General features: G+C 40.7%; 2 protein-coding genes across 5 annotated transcripts in view; one reads left to right on the top strand and one right to left on the bottom strand.

The window, feature by feature from the left end:
- Positions 1–994: 994 nt before the first annotated feature.
- rab3c (RAB3C, member RAS oncogene family) lies at positions 995–13277 on the top strand. 2 transcript variants are annotated; one of them, XM_071894763.2, is made up of 5 exons: positions 995–1012; positions 3064–3288; positions 8282–8400; positions 12095–12219; positions 13087–13277. In XM_071894763.2, exons 1-5 carry the CDS (start codon positions 995–997, stop codon positions 13275–13277), a joined length of 678 nt encoding a protein of 225 aa, XP_071750864.1. The 2 variants fall into 2 exon arrangements, with proteins under 2 accessions (XP_071750864.1, XP_071750865.1); XM_071894764.2 differs by lacking the exon at positions 995–1012 and adding an exon at positions 1492–1515.
- A 4295-nt stretch (positions 13278–17572) lies between these two features.
- pde4d (phosphodiesterase 4D, cAMP-specific) overlaps positions 17573–25936 on the bottom strand; it is a 137742-nt gene continuing 129378 nt past the window's right edge. For all 3 annotated transcript variants that reach the window (XM_078284983.1, XM_078284984.1, XM_078284985.1), the window contains exons 10-15: positions 25372–25536; positions 25037–25136; positions 23052–23206; positions 22691–22813; positions 22054–22236; positions 17573–21278 (exon numbers count right to left, since the gene is read on the bottom strand). In XM_078284983.1, coding sequence (XP_078141109.1) covers positions 20751–21278; positions 22054–22236; positions 22691–22813; positions 23052–23206; positions 25037–25136; positions 25372–25536 — 1254 coding nt within the window. In that variant the 3' untranslated portion in view covers positions 17573–20750. The remainder of the gene's footprint in view (positions 21279–22053; positions 22237–22690; positions 22814–23051; positions 23207–25036; positions 25137–25371; positions 25537–25936) is intronic.

Here is a 25936-nt window from a genome sequence, read left to right as displayed (position 1 = left end):
CAATCCAGAATATTCAAAAGTCAAAAGAACGAGTGGATGGGTAATTCATCTACACATTACACGAGGTATTTTTACAACTTAAGCACATTCGTGAAGACAATAAAAGCGTGGAAAGACAAACATGTACGAGCTGCCTACCTGACACGCCCCCGTGTCAACTGCACACACACACAAACACACCAGCACTGACAGACAGAGATCCAGTCAAAGGGCAGTCAGCAGCATATCCCGCCCTAAAACATCACACAGCCCCTATCAAAAGCCTGCAAAATGCCCAATGGCAAGGATTTATAGCCCTACATCTACCATGTTGTCTGTCACTGTGGCCTACGTCCTTATGTAATCTCTGTTGTGTCTGCTTCAGTGGTTGAGGAGTCTTAGCGCATGTTGGGCTATTAAAAGGATCTGGCTCTGTTTTAAGTGTGAGATGGGCGATGTGAGGCAGCGCTATTTAAAACCTACAAAAAACACAAGGCACCCACGCGCACACACATACGCACGCACACACAAACACACACACAGTCAGACGGGACCGTTTTATCCACAGTAAAACGCTCAGAATTATTGCTGGCATTATTGCCTAACACTTCACTGCTACAATATTACAATTTAACATTTTGCAAGCCCATCAGCTTTAAAGAGGGCCAATGCGAGTGTAATTGTAACGATTCCATTTACCACTTCCACTAGGCCTCATCCTGCACTGCTGCCACTGAAAGGCCCATAATAATATTCACCACGCCCCTCGTCTATTTGCTCAGCCGCTTGTTCTCTGGAGCGGAGCTTGATTTCTGGGCGGGGGATGGCAGCAAGACCGAGAGTGACGCAAAAGGAGAGGCCATTATTGCTCCCACAAAAATAAATTAATTTCTGAGAGGTTCTGTGTATAGGCTACCAAGTGGGAATTTATTTTAGGCTACTGCAGTGAATGCGATTTTGAAACTGACCACTTTTTTGGGGAAAACACACTTTAGTTTATAGCACTGAGGCTGAAATGGACTTGTATGGGAAGGTAAGATACTGTACAGTTGCTTTTGCTGCCTATAGGCTTATATAGGCTATAAATGAGAAAAAAAGAGAAAGCACAACTGTGTTCATTATAGGCCTACATACAGCCCCAGCGTGATAAATAGTAGAGTAAACATGATTTCATTAGTGGGCAAAGGTTCCCAGCTTTATTATGCTATTTTATTACAGTCAGTAATTCACGGGGAACGTCTGTAGGCGCTAATCTCTAATGAGTGTTTATTATGCTGGGTGAAAAAGGGGGTTTGGACTCAACAACGATTTCCCTACGCTTCCAAAGTAAATCATACAGCTGTTGGCAGTTGGACGCGCTGCATGCAGAGTAATGTAGTCAAATTTGTCCTCCGCGTCCGCGCTGATGCTGTAGAAAAACTACAACCCCCATCTTGTTCTCGATGACGTCAAGGAGACGCACATTACGCACTCTCGCTCGTGCTCAGCCTCGTCAGGGGCGCGTGCCAGATCCGAACCGAAGGGGACAGCTCCCAGGTGCTGAAATTGGTCGGTGCTCAAAAAAAAAAGAAAAAAGAAAAAAAAAACAACGCCTGCATTAGACACAAATAAAAACCCGTATTCTGCCAAGTAGAGAAAGACACAGATAGAGCCGAGGCCTTCAAAACAGGTTTGTTCACAGAATGTCCTCACTGCATTTTGATTGAGTTTAATTTATTAATAGTTATGTGGAAGAATTTCATCAATGGAAAAAATGACCTCATGACCAGAATTGCTTGTCTAACGTTAGCTAGTTATGTTCGCGCAAGCCGCTGCCTGCTTTAACTACATTGTGTCGTTTCGTAGGTCGATTGACAGGATTTTATACTGTGGTATCTGTAAATGCGAGGATTACACAAATATTTTGCAAGCGGCGTCCTTGCAAATACAGATATGTGTTCGACGGTGATTTTATACAAGGAAGCGAGCAGCAACCTATAGTGCAGGATGTGCAGGATGTGCAGGATGGAGGTCCGGCATCTTTTCTAGCTAGATAGAGAGAGCTCGGTAGCACATATTTGACATAAGCATCGTTGCTTTGTCAAAACACTCACCTTGGAGCAAAGATGACTGTGCTCCAGTCATCTTGGTCCTGGTACTCTTGTCCTCTTGGGGCGTTGAACGCTGGCACTCTTGACAGAAATGCTCAGTGTATTAGAGGATCCATCTTTATTATTCTGCGTTTTGTAGCTATTGTTATGGCAAGAGGCTATGTAAGTTTTGATATGCAAGACAATTTAATGTATGATACATTTTGATTGTGTTGGTAATTGAATAGCTGTTCTGATATGGAATCAAGACATCAGACACTCAGAACTGTTTTAGTAGAATGGAAAAATACTGTGCCCCAATTGAAACAAAATTGAGGGAAGTTTCTCATTCTAAAAATACAATGTGTCCACTTTGAAAATGAAAAATGTTACTTGATGTTTGCTGCCCAGTATGTGGAAAAATATATCTGATTATATCATCAGAAATGTCACAAATTTTGTAAGCAAATTATTACTCTTAAGGTAATAACTTCAATAATAACAACAAGAATACATAGTCAGTTTTACTTTTACTTCATATTTTGAAATTAAATGCCACAGTTTCCACCTAAGAAAGAGTGCTTGTAAAGAAGGCAAACTGCTGTGTTTGACGCTTGATTAACACTCATTGGTACAACTCCTCCTGTGTTGTGCTGGTTTGCCTGACACAGCTTTCTGTCACCTCCGGTCTGTGACATGTATGAGAAGCTTGTATGTATGTGTGCATCTCTCTCTCTCTCTCTCTCTCTCTCTCTCTCTCTCTCTCTCTCTCTCACACACACTGTCTCACTCTCTCTCTCACATCTGCACACAAATAGAGGTTGGGTTGCAGAATTGTGGAAGGTCAACTGGCAAAAAATCTGCTACATACAATATAAGATACCAGACTGCCATCGCTCTGTCAACACAGTGAAAAACTAATATTAACTCCAAGGTGAAGCTCTCAGAGCACTGACTTCATCATGCTGTAGGACATGACCCTTACAGGAGAGTGTCTCCCCTGGTGTCTTTGCAGATGGCTGCCACTCAGGATGTGAAAGGGAAGGGAGAGGGAGGCGACCAGAACTTCGACTACATGTTCAAGCTGCTGATCATCGGCAACAGCAGCGTGGGCAAAACATCCTTCCTGTTCCGCTACGCAGATGACGCCTTCACCTCTGCCTTCGTCAGCACGGTGGGCATCGACTTCAAAGTGAAGACCGTGTACAAGAACGACAAGAGGATCAAACTCCAGATCTGGGTATGTGGAGCCACGGGGGAGTGGTTCAGACTGAATTGCTTAGCGGGTAGAAGAATAGAACAATATAGATTTTACACTGGCAGTTGCCTCCAGGGAGAAATATTAACATCGAAGCATTAAACATTTAAGCATAAGTATGCCGCAAAATGTCTGATTCCTGATGAAACTAGTCATGTAGCAGCAGATAAAACAGATGTAGGCATGTCAGTTGTAAGTTTTCTAAGTTTGTAGGTACAGCAATCAAGACCATATCATTTTTGCTTATCCTTCACTCTTTGACCGGCCAATACTTACTGTGCTATTTGCATCTCAACAATGTGTTGTAACTCAGTATGCTGCATCTCTCATTTCAATCTATTTTTGACATACCCAGTACATCGCTGCTAATGCTTGAAGAGCCTGTGAATCCATGTTCCAAGTCAAGTGGACCTGCAATTTACAAAGAGCTTATGTAGACAGCGCTACTTACACATCTATAGATATGATCTTTTTGCTAATGAATGGTAATCCAGGAAAGAAGAAAACTCACCATTTTTTTTTATTTCTACAACACAATGCTACAGTATACAACAGGCCACAGTAGTCCACCCATTTCACTGATGACCTCTCCATGCGAATCATGCATTCTCATTCATCCTCGATGGAATAGAGATCACTTGCACATTTGAATACAATCAATGTGTGGAAGAAATGTACTTCCTATTGTCTTCCAAGGTTTCCTGGAGGACTATCTATGCTATAAGGGGGAAGGGGGCTCTTTTGAGATGCCCTGCCCCCACTTTGTCCTCCTTCTCTCAGTCATTGTGTTCCTGCAGAGTGATCCCTGTCTGTAAAACACATTATGCTGTCAATCTATGCCCAAACCCCCCACCTGTCTCCCCTGCACTCCAACTGTACCTCTCTCATTTGATCAATATGTCGGCCCATCAAGGACCGAGACGGGTTGTGACTTGACGGTTGTATGCTTGGACATAGGAAAAAGAAAATTCCTGCACCCACAGGATCACCTCTGCATTCATTTATTTTTAGTCGATGTTTCAATTAAGACATTTTAAAGACATATTATGCTTGGTATGCTTGGACACCGGTACTTCCCTTTTCATCTTGTGTTAATGAAAGACTTTGTGTACTGCTGCATACACCTCAGTCAAAATATAGAATGTATATTTGGAGCTAGTCATGCTTTCATTAACAGTTCAGCCTTGTAGGGAGGGTGTGAAGATTTCGGTCACATTAACATTTTGGAGTAGAAAAACATTAGACTGCATCAACCTGCCACAGGATTTTTGTTGCCATACTTTTAACATCAGTTTGACAACAGCTATAGTAACTATGGCATGTATCTTTTACCCCTATCTTCCAAATCTGCATAGGATAACTTTAACTGGGTACACTGTGGCAAAATTAAGAGTTTGACCAGATTTTATCTCAATGAAGCCATTCCACAGGGGTTAGGGTTATTTAAAGGTAAATCCAAAAAATTCTGCATCAGATTTCACAACAGAAAAATGACATTCAGTACATTCATCTTGAATACATTTGGCCGTCGCATCCGCTTTGAGGTTAATTAATTGAAGAAATATTCAAGAAATGTTGTAGTGTTTTTCCATGGCTTGACACTCTACTGTGAAAAGGCGGAGACAGATGGAAGCCTCAACAATACTGACAGGAGGCTAGTAAGTGTTGGTTTGGCACGCAGCAGGGGAGAACACAGAAGCAACACTTTCTTCTGAATGTGACTGTACGGCTGTGGGAAACTGCAAAATGTCTGAGGCTGTTTAATTAGGAGTTCATCTGAGTTGTTCAAGGAGATTGTCTCATAATACCTCTGAGATAGCGAGGGGGAAATGGAAATTTAAATATTCGCTCTTTCTCTCCATTTCTTCCTCTTTTCCCCGTCTCGCTCTTTCTCTTTTTCCATACTACACCAAATGCCCACTCTCCTATAGAGGTTTTGTTCTGTCATAATAGCTGTCTTTTGCAGCAATTAGCTATCCCCGGGCATTTTGTGTCTGATAATCACATATGAAAGAGACAAACAACAAGCACTTCAGCAGGATGTAAAAACTGGGGTTGAAGGTAAACAGTCAAATGAGAGGCTAATCGGAGTAATGTGTTTTTGTCATTAGCAAAGACAAGCATATTCAGAGAGAAAGAGGATCGCCTGTGCATCCATTTAATTGGTCTGTCTTTTTTAATTGGGCTCAGAGAGAGCTGAGACTTACAGTAAGTGGCCATTTAAGGTGATGGCTATTGGCAAATGTCATTGTGGCTGTTGCACAATTAATCTGTTGAGAGATAAAAGTGTCATAGCAATGCATCGTACAGTGGTCCCTGTTATAATCTGAGGCTGAATAAATGTGTAGGGCTTTGCCAAGATGAAACTCGGATTGTCAAAGAGTCAACTTATATACTGACTGACGTAGAGTTCAAACTATTGTCAGTCTCCACTCACTCTCCCTCTCTACTTAAAGCAGTCAGCTTCTTGGATTGATTTCTGGTGAGCTGCAGACTACAAGCGAAGCTTCTCAAAGAGCTCCAATTCACTGGACTCAGCAGTTTATTTTTCTGTCTTGCTCTGTCTTTTTAACTGAGAACAAGCAAATCTGCTCACCAAAATAGCCCGGAAATGCAAAGGTCATTGTCAAGCACTTGGCCAAGAATCGATAGGCTAATGAAATGTGTGGATGCCTCTAAGTCTTTAGAATTCAGACAAGAGGAAAGACAGAGGTCAAAGCATCATTCGGGATACTAGAACAACAATGACCTGCCAAATGAACTGTCTGCCTAAGAAGACCAGTGCTTACTGTAGTAGAGAAAAAATCACCAGTGTTTTCATGTGACATTCCTTGTTCTCATGCATGTTGTTCAGAATGTCCATCAACAAAGGACTCCATTTACATCATGCATAGTAGACTGCATAACAAAATGCTGACATTGAAAAGATGTGTATTGGAATACACACTCACACACACACACACACATTCATACATTTGTGCTGTTGCAAATCGACAAAATGTCCCAGCTGTGGTGTACGGTAGCTAGGCAGGCTGTGAGCTCTGTCTCTGTGGAGTGAAGGTCAGAGACGTCCTCTGGCTATAACAGGCGCACTGTTACAGCCATGTTCAGACTGGCAGAGAGCGAACTGCTGTAGCAAACACAGTCCAGTGTCGCCTGTCTGGATTCTGTTCAACAACAGACAAGTACAGCAGCCAGTAGTCCCTCCTCCTGCAGCTCTCCTGCTTTAGCACTGCAGGACTTTCCAAACTACTCTTCTTATAGGTGGAACAATAGTGCAGAGGGACATTACTGTATCTACATCTACTGTATGTCATTATACCCCAGGAAGAGACAGCCTTCATAGCCAGAGTAGTTTTTAGAGGTTAACGTTTTGTGTTCCACATACTGATCAGAGACATTTATCATTTATTTGCAACACCCAAAAAGTATATCATCCATACTGTTAAATTCAGCATGACCAACAACAGCTAATTAAATTGTTGAATGTAGACGAACATGACAACAACAACAACAACAATTTGTAAAGCAGTTACAACATCCTAATTAATAAAATTGAAACAAATTAGACAATATAAAAAAAAATCAAAATAAATTTGCAAAATATTGAAATATTTAAATAATATGTATACACATGTACAGTGAAACAACTCAAAAGTATGAATCAGTACCTCATTAAAAAAGGGATTTCATCATTACATAAAACAACAGATCTACATGTCTGTAAAGGCAAGTTTATATAAGTGTGTTTTCAAAAGAGGCTAGTCGGTTGTGTTGAAGCTGGCTGAGTTAACAATGAAGTGAAAAATAACTTTTTTCTTTTAAGTTGTTAAGCAATGTAGCTAATTATGAACTTCTCCAAAGATACAGATGGAAATGAATCATAGACAGTTGCTCTCAAAACTGCCCAAATGCATTTCTCTTCCTTCTTCATGGACACACTCTGAATAGGAAAGCTTAATCTAGCTGTATTCAGAGGCATTAGCATTTTCATTGACATCTCTTAGCAAGCTTGAACGGCTGCAGTGGGGGCTTGTTTCCAAGGTAATGTGTGTACAATGTACTACTCCTCAAATGCTGTGTAATCAGTTGCTGCCTTTGAGCAATTTGTTTAGCATTATCACCAGCAGTGTGCACTTTCCCAATATTAAAATCATTTTACTCCCATTTTTTCCCTTTTTATAAGAACCACACATCACAAACTGAGCTCTGAACACTGTGCTGTGGGGTCTTTAACACAGCTGAATGATTATTTTATTGAGGGAGAGGAAAGAGTCAACCAGATCAGCCCAAACTGAATCCTTACTATCGACATCTTATCAATGCAAGGGCAGCGAAGCAATTAAGGCAATGATTGTTTCCACATCATGAACACAATAAATGTAGCGATAAGTAAATGTAGATATGCTGAAAGGGAATGACAAATATATAAAAGAAGGATTTAGAGGGATAACATGGGCCTAACGTACAAGTTTAAAATAGAGGAATCACTAGGTGTAATGTCTGTGTAAACTAGAAAAATGGGAAAATAATTCTGCACACTGCAAATAAAAGGCTGGGACAAAAAGTCAGCAAAATGCTCCCTAGTTCTTTTGTACATATATTTCTTTTTTCCACTTGCACCTTTAAGTTGGGCACTTGTGCAATACATTAGTTTTTCTGAACTAGACATTTTATTTGCAGTGTGCAGAATTATTTTCCAATTTTTCTAGCTTACAATAATTTGATTCTTGCACCTGCGTTACAATTGACTCTCATCTGAGAGCAACCAGCATCTTTCCTTTTTTCTAATTTCTGTGTATACTCATTTACTGTTAATATAAACAATTGAATACATTTTATGGATACAGTATGCGTGCATAGGTTTATATGTGCTGTGTAGGGTTGTGTCCATGTTGGTGAGCCCATCAGTGACAGTGTCATCTAGCCAGCTAACAGCAATGCTAAATTTATGCACCATGTGTTGTGTGTGTAGGACACAGCGGGCCAGGAGCGCTACAGAACCATCACCACTGCCTACTACCGCGGGGCCATGGGCTTCATCCTTATGTATGACATTACCAACGAGGAGTCCTTCGGCGCTGTGCAGGACTGGTGAGTCATGTTGGGTTCTCTTGGGTTAAACTTGGGCCATCAGTTGATATGGACCCGATTGATTTTATTGATTGTTTCATATGTAGCTTAATAGACTGATTGATTGAGTTTGTCAATTTTACAAAACATGTATGTGGAAAAAGGAAGCAATGCTCATCACATACAATCTTCCAATAAAGGTACCAAGGATAACACAATGAAGCTTGAATGGCTTATTTCCATTGTGGTCCTTTAAGGTTTCATCTCTCAGCCTTTTTGTATTCAGTGTATGGATTACAGGCCATTCTAAGCATTTCCGTCCGTATTGTTATGTGCATCAGATCAACATATCAAAAGAGCTTCCCGTTTCTTGCCATAATGTAATCAGGTGGCATCCTGCCCACTAGGTATTGGATGGTTTCTCCTTCTGAAGAAACAAATCCAAACAGTTTGCCTTCCACTCTATATCTACTTGCCTAACAGTATCAATGTTTGAAATAGGTCAGCTTCATTTCTCTCTCTCTCTCTTCCTCTGTCTCTCTCCCTGTCTCTCTCTTTCTCTCTCTCCCTCCCTCCCTCCCCTCCCCCACAGCCTTCTGTCACCTCTTGTCTTTGACATGTACAAGAGCCTTGTATGTATGCGTGCATCTTTCTCTGAGTAGGGGATCTAGGGGAAACTTGTCAAGGTCATGGCTCTCATCCATTCCTGAGTCACACAAACGTCTGCTGGCCGAACAGTAACTCTGTGCCAAGCCCAAATGTCTGTGATTTATGATGATGCATTCATGTCTAAAATAAGAATTGGAAGGCTACATTAAATCAGCTGCAGAAACCAGGTTTCTGGGTTAAGATTCTTGCTCTAGAAAAAACACATTCTCATGAGCGCGTACAACAACTAGGAAATTGTTGTGAAACATGGGGGAATTTTAGCTCCTGTCGTTTGAAATAAACTTGTGTTCTGATTTACATTTTGCTGATTTTCTCCTTGCCCCTGGCTCTCCACAGGTGTTGTGGCGAGAAACTGTCCCTTTCCATTTTCTCTACTCTATTTACACCCCACTGTCCTACAGTTATCTCTCTCTGCCAGCCCACAGGGATTATGGGAGCACAGACAGGGAATATTTGGAAGGAAAGGTTTACGAATCATCATGGTAGCATTCTCAGGATGTTAATTTTGCATCAGCTGCTTACTTGATACAAAAGATATTGATACGATTCTAGGCACACTGACCTGATAGGGATGGTGGTATTTTTGTAGTTGACATTTTACCTGCATGCAATGTGGCTTGCACCCATTGTGAGACTGTGACAATCACTATTAAGGCCAGTGTCCACTGGGTAGCTCTCCTTTACCTAGCAGCATTTGACAGCTGCTTGGGAAAGCATTTGTCACGGTTGCATTCGACACTATTGAACGCCCGTTTGATGCTCAGTGTTCTTTTCCTAGAGTTGAATGTGTATAACACTGCACCTGGCATGCTGCACCATTAAAAGCATGTTTTGGATTTAAAGTATGCTTTTCTTACCACTGTATACAACAAGAAAGATAAGGCGGTGCTGTAAAGAGAGATGTGAGGTAGACACACCTCTTTATTTTTTCATAGGTTCGACGACACTTTGACAAAATACTGCATTATGAGTCTGAATACTGTCTGTGATTGATATCTTAAGTCAACCAATAGAGCTGAGTGTGTCACTAGCAGTCGTTATCCTGGAGTTACCTGGGAGCTTACTCACCAGACCGTGCACAAATCAAACAATTATGTACAGGCGAAGAGGCTCTCTCTCTCTCTCTCTCTCTTTTTTTTTTTCCTTTGCATAACCACAATCTTTCTTTTGCCTTTGCCACAGGCTTTAATTCCACTTTCTCTTTGCCTTGTTCCTTGTGACAAGGTTGCAGAAAAAAGGGTTTCCATGGCAACGGCTCCTTCCCTGGCTGTGCCTGAATTAAGCTTGTGACGTGCTCATTTCCTGTCTGTGACAAAGACAGAAAACAGGAAAATATTGTAATGCTGACACCAAATGTAAAAGAGTAAAAAAAAACAAAACCTTTTTAATGCAAATTAATGTAAAATAGCGTCATACACAATTAGTTGTATTACAGCAACGTTGCCATAGCATATTTTCCTTTCCCCTTTTTTCCTCTGTCCTCTACGCTCCAGAGACAAAACTGTATTGAAATCATTTGTAAATACAGACCTAAACACTGCATATGTAACTCTGCAAGATACAGACACCAGCTCAGAGCGGCGATGTCTTTGAACTTGGTTTTCTGTCAGAGCGAATATTATCAGCAGTTGGATTTGAAATGACCCACATCTGAACCCATATAATAAGTCAGAGCTGGACAGAGGGAGAAGGCGTGCCAACATCACACTGCCCTCTCTCTCTCCCTCTCAATCTGTCTTTCTTTTTCGCTCGCTCTCTCGTTCCTGTGTTCAGCCGGTGGTGTGTTAGGTGCCCTAGTTTCAGTCAAACTGCACCACCATAGGAGAGATTTATTCCTTAAATCCTTTCCCAAATTGTGTTTGGAGGAGCAACATGCAGAAGCACCTCAATGACTTCAGTTTCTCATAAATCTGAATGTTGAAATTGCTTGCTTGTTTCAGACTTTGTCATGCTGCTGGGAGGTTTACATGCATCACACTATAAATAAACATGTTTTGTCTCATAATATATACTTGTAATCAGGGATGTAGTGGAGGATAAACCCGCCTAAACTCAGTCTACCCACCTTTTTATTTGTGGAGTTTACCCACTGTTTTTAGGCTGGCATAAATCTGTATCTTGTGAATTCATAGTAGACATAATAGAAAGTAGTATCAAATTGATAGGATAGGATATGATAGGATACAGTATGATATCACTTTATGTGAATATCAGTTTGTAGCACATTTTATAAACCCTGAATAGCTTCATAACAGCTACATGACAGCTTTCATTAGGTATTCATGTAATAAATGTCCTCCTGCCATGTGCCATTTTTAGCTGAAAAAGCATACTTTGGAGTTAGACATTAAAATGTGTCTCAATTTGGGTGTTATGACCACAAGTACATGTTCTTTCTCATGCCTGAATAAGATACTGTAAAATCAATCTGTGTAAGAAAAAGGTAGAAAAAAGGAAACATAACCTGTGCTTTAAAGACTAAAGAAACAAAACTCAAATTGCTCATTTGCAAGGTGTGTGCATCTTCTGTATAGCTATGTGAGCTAACATTAATGAGTTAGTGAGGTAGTTAGTTAAACAGTAGAACTTGGACTGTGAGCAGAAATCTACAGAAAAGGATGAAAAGTACATGGAAGAGTGTACAATAAAGGAGTGGTGGGTATGACAAACAGCACATAACAGCTGAAAGAAGCTACATGACAGTAATTTCCATTGCATATTTTCACTTCACAATGGCAGCTGCTAGAGGGCTTTTATTTTGAACTCAATAAAATGACACACTTTTCCACTGTTGTCACCAAGTATTACATAAATGCCGAATGAAATGTGGCATAAGGATTGAATCACTATTTGTGAGTGAGCAGCAAGCGGCGCACAACCTTTGCACCATGTCATTCTGTCTCCCATGTCTCATATCAATCTCATGTCCAATAAAAAAATGTATTGGCACAAAATAATTGGAACAAAAATGTTTTTCACATAGCTGCAACGTTGATTTGATTGTGTTGCATTTTCTTCTGTCTCTACTGTATGTGATCTTGTGCAGGTCGACCCAGATAAAAACCTACTCGTGGGACAATGCACAGGTGGTGCTGGCTGGGAATAAGTGTGATATGGAAGAGGAGAGAGTGGTCTCCGTGGATAGTGGCAGGCTGCTGGCAGAACAGCTGGGTAAGTCTTTGAAGCAGCATTCACCCCATTGTTTAAAATTTAAAATTTGGTGGCATCATGACATCGCTGCTATCACAATAAAACATGACATTTTGGTGTTTACTTTTTTTTCCCACTTGCCACTTAGCAGTGGTGGAAAGAGTACTAGAAAGTCCTGCTCAAGTAGAAGTACTGTTACTTGGCTCATATTTTACTCAAGTTGAAGTGAAATTACTGCTGTAGAAATTTGCTTAGGTAAAAGTAAAAAGTAGCTCATTTAAAATACACTTAGAAAAGGGAACATTGTTAGATGTGATCTTTCCCCTGCGATTCTAAAAGCACGAGAGGACAGAGTTCAAGCTAGATTCTTTTAAATGGAAAATGGGAAAACTGGAAACTACAAAATAAAGTGCATAAACAGAGTAAAGCCACATTTCTCTTCTCTTCTCTGCTGACTGACCGTTCACTACTAACGGCTCCACAGTTGGCCAGTTTCTGACATGATGCTTATGGAGAGTCTACAAAATGTGTACTCTGTTATGGATGTGATTTAAAATGTAGCAAAGTACAATACGTCAGTCAAAACATACTTAAGTAAAACTAAAAATACTGACTACAAGTACACAAAAAAGCTACTCAATTATAGTAACGGGAGTACATAAATTGCCTGTTTGAAATTAAATTAAGCAGCAATACTGCTCAGTAGAAGCAGCTTTGTTTGCATCCTCTGTCCAGAAGCAGCAGACCACAGTAACTGTCAAAGATTTTGCTGAATATGTACTATGAATGTGCGTGTAATCTTCTGTATCTAACTCATTCTCTCTATATCTCTGCCTCTCCCTGCCTCTTCATGTTCTCTATCTCTTAATTTCTCCTCCTCTCGCCAAGGCTTTGAGTTCTTCGAGACGAGTGCCAAGGACAACATCAACGTGAAGCAGACCTTTGAGCGCCTCGTCGACCTCATTTGCGACAAGATGTCCGAGAGCTTGGACACGGACCCGGCCGTCACCACGGGCGCCCCCACTGCCAAACTCACAGACAGCGCTCCGCCCCTCCAGCAGCCCGGGTGCAACTGTTAGTGGTCAGCATCAGGGGCGAAGGGAGGGCAGCTCCGATGCCGTAGGGTGGTAGAGTTTTGTTCTCGGGCAGCATTATCCCTCCTGCTAGTGCTGCTTTCTCTGGACTAGAATTCACACCTTGTTTAGTAGTAGACTTACAAAATTCAGATGTATTATCTCACAACTTTTATCACCATATATCAAGCAAATAATCAGACAAATGGACGTACAGACACGGCTATTGTAAAATGTGTAATATTACAGGATATCTAGGATACACTGTTAGAGACACCACAGTCATCCCATTCCTCCACTAGTTAATATGCTTGTAAACCAAGTATCTTTGATAATGCTGGATAAGACTTAGTTTTAGTACATAGTCCATAGTCATGCTGTACAGTTAATCTTAAAGAACTTTAAAATCTTTAAGTCTTAGAATAATAATAAAATGAGGGATAGAGTCAGTCAATCAGTGCTTTAGTTTCATATTTCAGTTATCTCTTTTAATTTTGTTTGTACAATATGTGTTTTCCTTTTATAGGTCTATTTTATCTCCTAAAGCTGCCAAATCTATGATTTAGTGCACTGTATAGGATGTAGCGGCTTTCTTTTGCGCAGCGTGCTTGTGTAATGAATGTGTGGCTATGGCGTGGCTGTTTGTACAGTGAGCGTGGGTTTGCATGAGTGTGAGTATTCTGTTTGAGTCATAGATGTGTGCATTTTTGTTAACTAAAAATCATCTACCTTGGATAAAAAAGTGGCCTTTTAGCATCTCCAACACGGCCTCTGTAAGTTCCCTCGTCTTGCTTACTTTCGGAATGAATCCAGTATGTATAATGTTGATGTGAGTACTATAACACATGTTTTACTGTCTGTAGATGTGTGATTCCTCTGATGAGTATATCTGTAAATCTTAAAAGCGACTAGTTATTTGTGCTTAGCCTCTAAGATGACCCTTTATAGTGCGATGCGATGAGCATGCTGCCAAAAAGTCAATCATCTGTGCTGTTTTAACCCAGGCCCTCTAGTACTAAGCCTTACCCAAAAGAATCATCACTTTTACTGTTACCCCCAGCCACCCCCACCCCCGTATGATAGCACTGATCCAACATCTCCAGTAAATACAGTACAGTGTATGATATAGAGCAGAATACTAATGATCAGCTGTGGCATGGAATAAACAGCCATATATTAAGATATTGTTTAATTTTCAGCATGCCAATATTTCATGTTCCTGGTATAAAATGAAGTCCCTCTTAAAAAAAAAAAAAAAAAAAGATGTTTTTTTTTTCCACCTCATTGAGTTGCTTTAGGAAGCATCATAGCATCATAGACATAGTTGGACTGCGAACTCAACACAAAAGATTCCCCTAGCAGGCATATAGTGGTCTTAATAATAACTTAAGTCCATATATTATAAAAAAAATACTTGCCTATTTTAAAATCCAGAAAGCCTGTGGGTTCTCTGGAGCACCTGCATTTCATAAAACACAGTTGTGCCAAAAACATAGCTATCCATTTCGCATTGTTAGTTGTTCTTTTTTTTTCTTTTTTTTTTTGCATAGCTAAATGAAAGTTCCAAAAAATTGCATGAAGTCAATACTGACTTATCTATGTAGATTTATATTCTAAGACTGTGTATATATCACTCTGTGTTACAGATTTAGGAGCATTGTCATAGCACTTGCTGTGAAATGCAATGGGCCAATAAGTGCAATATTTTATGAATTAATCCCTGTACATAGTTTCTCCTATCCCCAAGTACAATAACTATATCTGCAGTATGTGAGTGACAGTTTGGTCAAATGCTGATGTTGGGCAGAATGGCACTGTACAATGTACAATCTCTAAAAAAAAAAGGAGTGTGTGCCTCATTCAGTAACTGCAGCCACCGAGTGTGTGATTTAGTGTGCGCGTGCGTGTGTGTGTATGTGCCATGGTGATCACAGAAAGTACATATAGTGTATTGTTTGTGTGTACCTTTTGTACAAATGTATTCACGTACTGTATGCCGTTCCTGCTAACTGTTGGTTGTTGATTGAACTTGTATTATCATGTCAAAATGCAGTGTTGTTGTGAAAGATAGTCAGGGAAATAACTTAGTCCATGCCATATGCCGTAGGCCTACTGATGTAATTCAAAGTAAGGGATACACAAAACTATTTCAAAGACTCTTGTGTGTGCGCATAGGCTATGTGTGTACACGTGCTTCGTGCGTGTGCATCTGTGTACATGTGTGATATTATTATTTTATGCTAATAGCCATGAAATAAATTATTGTATTGATCTCAAGTCAAGATTCGGAGCAGCATTTATTAGAAGAAAAGTAAATAACGTGGCTATTCAGAGGCCAAAACAGCCGCTCTGGTCAAATCTCATTTTAGGAAAACTATGACTTGACATAGGACTGAATATATTTGTTTCTTGGAGTGCAAGCAAAGTAAAAAGTATGTTTTTGAGATTATAGGAAATAAAACAAATTCTATCAGTGGGTCTCTGTTTTGTCTTTGGCATCTTCTTGTGCTGAGGGGAGGGGGATTCAGTGGTCGCCTGCCTCTAACCCCGGCCTGCTGTCTGGTTAGCATCGCTCTGTGTTGATGATGCAGCCCAGGCCTAGTTCCATTTCCTGAGGATGTGCACCACCTGCAGGAGGGACTGAGTAATGTTGCACTATTCATCACAACACCAGGGATGCTGTGGCTCATATAAAACCTCACATTTTAGTGGGTCAAGTGTACAAGATTTATACACCAAAGTGTAAAAACCTAATACTATACTGTTGTGAAGATGGCAACATAATGGCAGAATACGATATGAGTTAACAATTGATAGTATTATCATTGTGTACCATATTTCTATATATCTCTCTATTTATTGCACCTTCTACCTACTATCCACTACTGGCAATGAGTTTTCAGGAAAATGCAGACATGACACCATGACAGACAGAGGTGATGTGGCAAATAAATGCAGATCACAGCCATGTAGCCTTGTCTTCTTACTTGACAGTACTGTTAGTAATACTAAACTGTTGACTGAGCTGAACAGAAGATGACGCTGTTGAGTTAGAATGGAGGACAAGGCCACAAGGCTGTGATCTGCATTCATTTCCCATGTGTCCCAATGCAACTTGTCCTTATGTGTCTACATGTGGTGTGTTATTACAGTTTTACAATTTAGGCATTTAGCATACGCTCTTATCCAGAAGGACTTACGTAAGTTCAATAAGTGAACATGTGTCCAGCATGTGTGTGTTGGGGGATACGCAGGATACCAACCCTGGTTCAGGTATGGGGTCGGGTTTGGGGGAGGATTATGTAATTAGGTTACAAAATAAAGCAACATTAACTGGCTCTGCGTACATTGTTAAAAAGTGTGCAATCTGATTTCAGTTGCATTTTCATGGATTACAAACTCCTAGGTAGTCAATTCTGGTCCTGGAGGACCGGTGTCCTGCAGAGTTTTGTTTCTCCCTGATAGTTAATGAGCAGCACCTGGTGCCAGGTAGAAACAGGTGTATGCATTAACCAGCAGGGAGGAACAAAAACCTGCATGACTCCTCAACCCTAACCCTTTTTTTTCACTTTCTGTGTGATTACTTCGTGATGTTTTATGAATGAGTATGAATTTTTGCAAGTTGTATGCATATCAAATCACTGATGCAGCCTTGGATAAATGAACGCTTTTGATAGAGCAGAACAGCTAAAATCCCCATGCAGCAGATACCCTCTACAAACCAGTCTATGAGGTATTTTTTTTATTATAAAATGCTTAATAAAGAAACTGGAATCAGACCAGATTTTGTCCAACTTCCCTCAATCTGTAGTCTTTTTTTTTTTTTTTTAGTACTGTATATTATCCTGTGAAATAATAAAAGAGAAGAACCCAGTGAGTAGGCAGAATCAACCCATGCTTTTATTTAATCCATTGCATATAAAAACATTTTTTTCATTCGTTTTATTTGTTTTTTACATAAAGTTGTATGATCTACAGTGCTATCCAATAGACTGCAATTAACAAGGAATCCATTAAAATAACCTTTTAATTGTCCTGTGAAACTTCCAGACAAGTTGGCATTCTAAAGACATAACCCAAAAAATAATTGTCCTGAAGACCTTTTTTTTTTTTAAGTTACAGTTTGTGTATTCCTTTCATACCATAAAAAAATAGAACACATAATGAGAAAAGAACCCACTGTTTCCATTGGTCCAGGGCTGTTTAGAATCTACAGTATGTGTGTCAAAATAAGAGTCCCCCATCATGGGACAATGATGCACACACCCCACACCCCACCCCCCAAACCCCCCGACCCCCACCCCTACTTCCCCCTCACTATATAAATACTAAACCTCTCCTGTCCAGGCAGAAAGATGTCAGTGGTTTTGGATATTGCAAGTAATATGAGTGGAAGTGTGGGCCAAGCATAGATACGCGACACACCGTCAGTGTTCCAGCCATAATTAATGCAGCAGTGGCTGAACATGCAGATGTGTCTCTAAGCCTCGGTGCTTCACAGGCCGCGGGCGAGAAAGCAACTTAACGCTCCTGTGACGCCCCTTCAGTGTGTGTAGAGCTGATACAATCGAGACGGGTGCGGACGACGCCACAGCAGCTCCGCCTAGACACAGGAGAGCTACTGCCACATCGTTTACGCCTGCCGGGTTGTTTCATATCTGAGTGTAGTGGTCGGGCGTCAGGGAGGTGCGAGCTGTTCAGACCCAGGACTACAGCGAAGACAACTGTCAGACATCCAGCTATAGGCCACACAGCACTCAAGTAGTAAATCTTTGACTTGCGGTTGACCTGAATCTCTACAAACTTCACCTCTGCATTGACAATATGTTTTATACCAAGAGCCACATTTTTGATAACTCACAAAAGAAACTTGTGTTTGGCTGTGAAAGTTAAAAAAAAAAAAAAAAAAAGGCAACATTTTCAAATTCCTGTTCCTCTCCTCCCCCATGCCAACAGCAGATCAGGACAACCCAAGCCAACAGATTCCCTAATGCAGCAAAAGAGGAGAACTAGAAAATAAAGGGAAAAATAAAAGACTAAATTATATGACATGCGTTGAATTTAAGGCACAGCCCATGGGCCAAGGAACAGCTTCTTTTTAAAAAACAATTTGGCTTTCCCCCTCTCTTCACTGAGCTAGTTCTCAGATAAGCAACATATCGATGGATCATTTTACACTGAAGAAGCATGTGTAATAAACATTCTCTCAACAAGAGGTACATAATACAGCCACACCATCACCAAAAGGGATGATAAGAATCAATCATTTACAACAAACGGCATTATGATAATAATAATAACAATAATAATTATATAGTATATACAGCACAATAAATATATGTTTGTAAACAGCGATAAAACCAGAAAATTGTATTACAGGTAAGGGCATTGGGTGAGGATGAAAAAAAAGAAAAAAATCTTGGCACAAAATCAAAGATTAAATAAAAATCAAAAGATTAAATAAAAGTTTTGAAATGACACATCGTTAAAACAAGCACTCTTAAAAAAGCCATGTTCAGTATTTCAAGTTTTTTTTACATTTGTTGATTTTCTATATTATATGTACATAGAGAGGAAAAAAGCATATTTGGGTATTGTAACCGGCAAGCCTGTACTGCGGTCTATGCTACAGTGAAATATTTACTGTACCACCTTTTATATCGCAAAAAAGACACAACGAATAGAAAAATATACCAATAAATAATAGCATCAGTTGTAACAACGAGGAAAAATGATAGAAACGTGGAAAAGGGAAGAGACTCTTGGCTGAGGTGTAAGACAGCATTGTTCAAGCTTAAATATGCATGAGTGTTTTGGCGAGTTAAACGTAAAAATATTAAAGTGGTAATATATGAATATATCAGTGCATTAGAGTATCTACGTATAGGATAGTCTTTCTCAGACGACTACGCAACGGAGCTGATTGTCTTGTCAAAAACAAAGACAGCAATTGGGTTTAGTGTTAGGATGGCAAAAACAAACATGGTTTTGATGAAAAAAAAAAACAGTAACAACATAAATTCATATAGCACAACTGAAACTGTGGCTTGACTGTATGACAAGCAGGAGATATGGATATGATCACCAAGATCATCAAGAGAAGGTATGCAGTTGTTATGTGTATGTCACACAAAAAGGGCACCTGCTAGAAATACCAAAATAACAACAAAAGCTTTCATTACATTGGTATAAAAACTCCCCAGTGATTTTTTAACACCATTACTATCTCTGTACACTCGGAGCACTACCCAAAATCTCTAACAAAAGGTGCTTTTTTTTAAAATCAACTACAAAGCATTGCATTGTCTCAGGATGTGTTCAAAAGAACTGCAGGCAACAATAATAAAACTTAAAGGCTTCATCCACATCAGTAAGAAACGATTCCACTGAAAGTAAAGCAGAAAACGACAAGTTTCAGCTTTCTCTCCAGTGAAAACCCCCACTGAAATAATAGTTATTATGAATTCATTCAATTCATAGGACTAACTAAATGTGAGTATATTGGCATGGGAATAGTAGTATAAATGCTATTGGAGCAAGTGCAAACACCTCAATACGCTCCTAATGCAATCCAGCTGTGAAGATACTGAAACACTGAAAATCGGTGACACATTTCTCTCCAGTGGTTTCATGATTCCCAAAAGGTTGTCGTAAGTTGCTTCTCTCATCTCTTCGCTAACAAAACAAAGCCTAGGATAGCAAAAGTAAAATCTAGAAAATATCTCCATCTTACATACAGTACAATACAAAAATTAAAAGAGGTCTAGGACAGCATCATGGCTGTTAAGATTTGAGCCTTGTTTCAGTCAGGTTTTCAAGGAAGACTTCCACATCAGAAATGTGTCTCAGAAAGTCCCACCATGCATTGCTCCCCGGTGTGCTGCAGCTTCCATCTCTGTGGCGTTCCCCCGTCAGGTTTTCACTGGGAAACGACGGCGTTAACACGCCTCCTAATTCGCTGTGGGGAGGAAATGACATAACCGGGATACCGATTCTCCTTGAACACGACGATAACCACTTCTGTAGAATGGGCACTTGATAAAACACAGAAAAACACTGCTAAACTTCAGGCAAGGTTGAGACGAAGCAGGAGGGAAGGAAAAGTATCATATATATATATAGTATAAACAGCATCGAGTAGAATCTGAACTGCTCATCCAAGTCCTAACGTAAGCTTGCAAAAGAGGAGGTGTAAAAGTGAAATAAACACACACCACTTCAGTACAAACGGGAATGGAAAGGAGTTTTCCTGAGTGCAAAAAAACTTGTAGAAGTACCGGTGGGCGTGTCTGAACGAAGCTGACCGATTTAGATGAGGGGGGAGGAATGGCCAAGGTGGAGAGCAGCGCACGCTTTGGAACCATAAACATAGATGTATAAAAAACACAGACAGACTCCACAAAACCCAAAAAAATATTCTATAAATAATCATCTGTCATTACTAAGAAGAACAGTTAATCAGGTGCTGTCCGTACACTGCTATGTATCGGGAGATTTCTCTTTCTCCTCCTCTTCCTCTTCCTCCTCCTCCTCCTCCTCCTCCTCCTCCGCTACCTCTTCCTCCACGACGCAGGGTTGCGAGCAGGGCGTCTCCCCCTCTTCCGCCGCCTCCTCCTCCTCCTCCTCCTCGCCCACCTGTTCGTCCAAAGGGATCTCTGTCGACTCAGAGTCCTGTGTGCAGAGCGTTTTAGAGTCACTACAGCTGTTCTCCTCCTCTTCCTCCTCCTCCTCCTCTTCCTCCTCCTCCTCCGGCTGGCTGCCGCTGTCCTTCTCCGTGTCCGACTCGCCGTCCTCCTCCAGGGTGAGCTCGAACTGGAACTTGTCCCCTCCGGGGGGCCGGCTGCTGTCCTCCGCCTCGTCCAGGGCGGGAGAGGGGCTTTGAGGGATGGTGCTTTGATACCACTCCCTGTTGTCCTCCAGCGTGTCCAGGATGTCCTGGGCGTCCGGGTGCACCAGGTCGGCCCACGTCTCCCACAGAGGGTGGACGATGTAGTCTATGAAACCCACCTACAGGAAGGGTGGGACAAAAGAGGGAAGATCGTTAGTGTGTTTAAATCTTATTATTGTTATTTTCCTTTTTTTGTGTCCAGAGAAAAGGAAAAAAAATCGAAATACATATACACATATACACAAATACATATACACTACCAGTCAAAAGTACGGATGCACCACATTTTTCCTTATTTTTACTATTTTTCACATTTTAGAACAACAGTTAAGACATCAAAACTGTGAAATAACACAAGTGAAATTATGCAGTGACCAAAAAAGTGTTAAACAAATCAAAACTATCTTATATTTTAGATTCTTTAAAGTAGCCTTTGCCTTGATGGAAAGGCAAAGGCTTTGGAAAGAAATTCATACATTGGCATCAACTTCACTATTTATATTTGTCTAAGAAACAAATTTCAAGCATTTAAGCACAAGCCTTTAGATCAAAATGGCTTTAAGATCGTGAAAAACATTCAATCAGGTGTGTCCAAACCAAGTACCAGTAAAGGCACAAAAAAACGAGAAACACTTGAATACATAAATATATATATATATAAATAACTGATTTGGAGCTCCCTTCCCCCCTGTGCAAGTCCCAAGTGTCTCATGTCCCAAAACTATTCACTTTCTACTCTTTTGTCCCCCACATTACAACTTTTTTTTTTTGGATTACCATTAGACCCTTACAGGCCTAGCCAAATATCTAAGTCCCTACATACATAGAAAGAGAAGATTGTTAGTAATTCCATGTGTCTACTTGTGCGTGCATGCAAGTGTGTTGGTGTGTTACCTGGCTCTTTTCTACCGAGGCGTTGTGTTTGTCACACATGGGGCTGATCTCCATGCCTCTCTCCCTCTCCCGGTCCCCCTGGCTGAAGAACTCCTCTATGATGCGGTCCGTCCACTGCCGGTACAGCTGCAGAGGCTTGGTGGGGTTGCTCAGGTCCGCACAGTGCACCATGTTCTGGAGAACCTGCACACATCAGACAAAACAAACCACAAGGTCTAAAACACGGTACTACATGTCCAGCTATCGTAAACAGGCTTGTCAACATCCAGTTTTGTTCTTCTGTTCTTGAAGTCTGAAGTTCCTTCTAGTGGGAAGATTGAAATAACAAAAAATGTTGCAGTATCTGAAGCATATCATCATTGTCAGATGAAAACCTTGCATTTCCAAAATGTCAACTTTTCAGAAACTAAGAAAAACAGTCTTGGTCTTAGCTTGACCACCATGCATTTTTCAGTTTCAGTTTTGAAAAGACTTCATAAGCCCATGGATGTATAGTTTTCTCATGACCATGTAATTAATTAACATTAATGCGTGAAAATCACCAAAACTGAAGTTACAAGGGTTTCACATGACAACAGCGATATGGATCTTTTCACAAATTTGGCAAATTTGTAGTGGTATGCAGCTTGAATCTGACCTGTATTCTGTCTGAATAGTTGTCCAGCAGCAGGACGCCGGAGCTTGTCACCTTTTTGGTTTCCACCATGGTTTTCAGATCAGCCAGTAGGTTCATGTGCTTGGACATGTCTGTTGCTAGCACCTTGGGACAGCAGCACAGGACAAACCATCAATAATCAGGAGGCAATGAAGACCGAACAAATGAAAATATGACTGTAACTTTTATTGTTATATATAGGATTATAATGCATTCTACTCCATTCTTTTCTCTGCTACTTGCCCCATTGAACAAGCTAGTTCTTGCTCAAACAGCTGTTATTAGCATAACCTTTGAGCTATTTAAGTTGCTAGAATAAAGGTAAATAAGGCTATTAACTTACAATGTCAATGACCATCTTTCGCAGTGATTGTCGTTGTTTTTTGGTCAAGTTTTGGAAGATGTCACAGTTCTCCTCCTGTAGGAGCTTGAAACCCACTGCCAGATGGTGGTTCTCCAACACCGACGAGTCATTGTACATCAGCGCCAGCTCAGAATCTGGATGGAAGACACACTTTGTCATTATAGTTTGTGTAAATCAGGCTTTTCAGGCTCTCAAAAGTACAGCATGGTATGACAGTCAAATGTAGTCTTTTCCAAGGCAGCGCACATGCAATAAGTTACATCTTTACAATGGAATGAGATGCTAATTAAAGGCCCAGTTTCCACTGCTAACAGGCCTAACAGTCCAAATCTTATGTGCGGGTGTAACACATGTATCACAATCCATCCCTTGCTCGCTGAGCAGGGGGAAAAGAAAGCGGCAGCATGTTTTCTATTGAGAGGTTTCCCCACGCTGGGTCAATTGAAGGTCCTCTGGCTGTATTTAGATTTTCCATTAAGATGCATTAGTCTTGCCCACAGTGGAGCAGAGCAGAGCAGCGAGGAGAAAGGGGATCCTGCTCTGTGGCTGACAGAAGATCAGTCTGGTGGCTCCTAACTAGGATGACTCATACTGCCTTTACTGCAGGGATTCCCCATTTGGGCTTATGGGAGGCACAACACATTTTGTGTGTAGGCATGTGAGACTGTTCAAAGTTTCTTTGCTATTCTGATATTACTAATACTCTTATGTAACAGGCAGATTTGTAATGACATCCAGATTGGGTGTTATACCTGTTGCACATCCAGCCTTAAGTGAGTGTGTATGCACATATTGTATTAGTGTTTCCCACAGAATAATTTTCTTGTGTGGTGGACAGGCTTCTTAATAATAATACTAATAATGATAATACAACTTTTTTGATCCCCATAGGAAAACTCTGTACAGATCCTTATCAACACAGTGTCTTGAACCCCTGGACACTGGTTGAAGGGTGTTTTCTGTAAACACCAGTCCACCCTGCTGCCCCAACAACAGCATTTACACCAAACATCTCCAATGAACTCAATACAAAGTTCTTGTAGGTATGGTAGGCACCTCCTCTAGGCAGTGTGGCCCACTCCACCTATTCTACAGTGAAGGAAACACTGGGGTGTCGTATGGGTAAGACTGGGTGATATGGTTGAAATCAATATCACGATATTCCTAAAGATTTTTTTTCAATATCTATATACTGTATATCATGATATGGCTCACATAGCAATTCACGCTAAATAATCGAATTCATGTTCGTCCCATTGAACCAAATGGTAATGTTGTGATGTCAAACAAAACTGAAATATTCAAATAATATTCCTTAAAATGTTTCATACCTCATTCTGTCAGAGTTTATCAATAAAATTTGCTTGTTATCATCAATTTAGACAGCAGAATTTTGTCACAATATCCCAAAATCACCATATCATCACAACATGATTCCACTGAAAGACGATAAATGATAATATTGAATTATCGCCCAGCCCTATGTACGGGTGGATGGGTTTTTTCCCGGGGGACACCTCAGCCTGAGTAGCGAATGATGTCGTGTTACAGAGAAAGGGCACGATTGATCTCCTCTTTGAACTCCCCTGCCTTGGAATCACACATCAAAACCACCACACGTGACTAAAAAACACATGCTGGTGAAGATGTACACATGTGCATGGAGATAGTGTGTGTGTGTGTGTGTGTGTGTGCTCTGTGAACAATGTGAACATTTTTTCCATCTATGTGCATGTGCAAGTATCCTCGTTTAGCCTATTATCCTCACATTTATGTGAGCAAGGATACGTGTCTGCAGAACGCTAGTCTGTGTGCGTTTGTGCAGCAGAGGCTTGAGTGTGTGTGCATTCCCACGTCAGTATCAGACTGTGAGAGCGTGTGTGTGTGTGTATGTGTGTATGTGTGTGTGTGATGCTGCTAAGCCACTGACGTAGCCGCTAAGTCTGCGCTGTATTTAGACTCACTGGTGTTGATGAGAAACTGGTTGGAGACTCCAGGATGGTCCACGTCGTGAATTGCACTGGCAAAGATGGCAGCTAGGATCTCAAGGTCTGTGAACACAGCCTGGAATAAAGAAACAGGCACAGAGGGGAGGAGGGAGGGCAGTGATGAGAGAATCAAATGGTAGGACTAAAATATTCTGGCAACTAAGAGCCATTGATTGGACTTTGAGCTAGAGTTTGATTGAAGGGGGCATGGGCTATGTGTTTGTGTATATATGTGTGTGTGTGTGTGTGTGTGTGTGTGTGTGTGTGTGGGCTTGTGTGTGTGTGTGTGTGTGCATTCATATGTGGCTCACCTCGAGGGCGGGGGTGGATAGCAGCACGTGAGTGGACTGGGTGACGTCAGCAGCATGGATGTTGTTATGGTAGGCCACATCGCCATGATAATGGTCTTCTAAGGTCATCAGGTATGTTATAAAGGTGTCGAGTGGAATTTTGAACGTTTTTAACAAGTCTCTCTCCTGTGGGCCAGAAAATAAAGAGGGAGTTCACAATCAAATCAATGTCAGGATAAGACAAGCAATACCTCTATAACGAAAGATTAAATCAGCATTATCAGAATCTAGGGATGGGATGATATGCTTATCTCGCGATACGATTCGATGTGTGATATGGGTTTTACGATTCGATACAACCAAAATACAATGTAATAAATTAAAGTTCAATGACAACAAATTATGACTGTGCAGAATTATGTTTATTTCTGAGCCACAAATATTTCTAGCAATGGTACTGACTTGCTAGAATGTAAACAAGAATGTCATTACAAAGTGAAAATAATATAATTTGGATGGAGAGCTTGAGAAATTGTGATGCCATCTCATTTGTGATTACTGCAGCAGAATAGAATGTAGCTAATAT

Source organism: Centroberyx gerrardi, chromosome 8 (assembly GCF_048128805.1).
Source record: "Centroberyx gerrardi isolate f3 chromosome 8, fCenGer3.hap1.cur.20231027, whole genome shotgun sequence".
In the NCBI taxonomy this organism is placed as follows: Eukaryota; Metazoa; Chordata; class Actinopteri; order Beryciformes; family Berycidae; genus Centroberyx; species Centroberyx gerrardi.
This window is presented reverse-complemented; position numbering and strand designations above follow the sequence as displayed.

Excerpts from the sequence above, each read along its gene's own strand:
- rab3c (XM_071894763.2), top strand. Across the intron at positions 3,289-8,281 it reads GGATCAAACTCCAGATCTGG|GACACAGCGGGCCAGGAGCG; the intron begins GTATGTGGAGCC and ends TTGTGTGTGTAG. Across the intron at positions 12,220-13,086 it reads GCTGCTGGCAGAACAGCTGG|GCTTTGAGTTCTTCGAGACG; the intron begins GTAAGTCTTTGA and ends CCTCTCGCCAAG.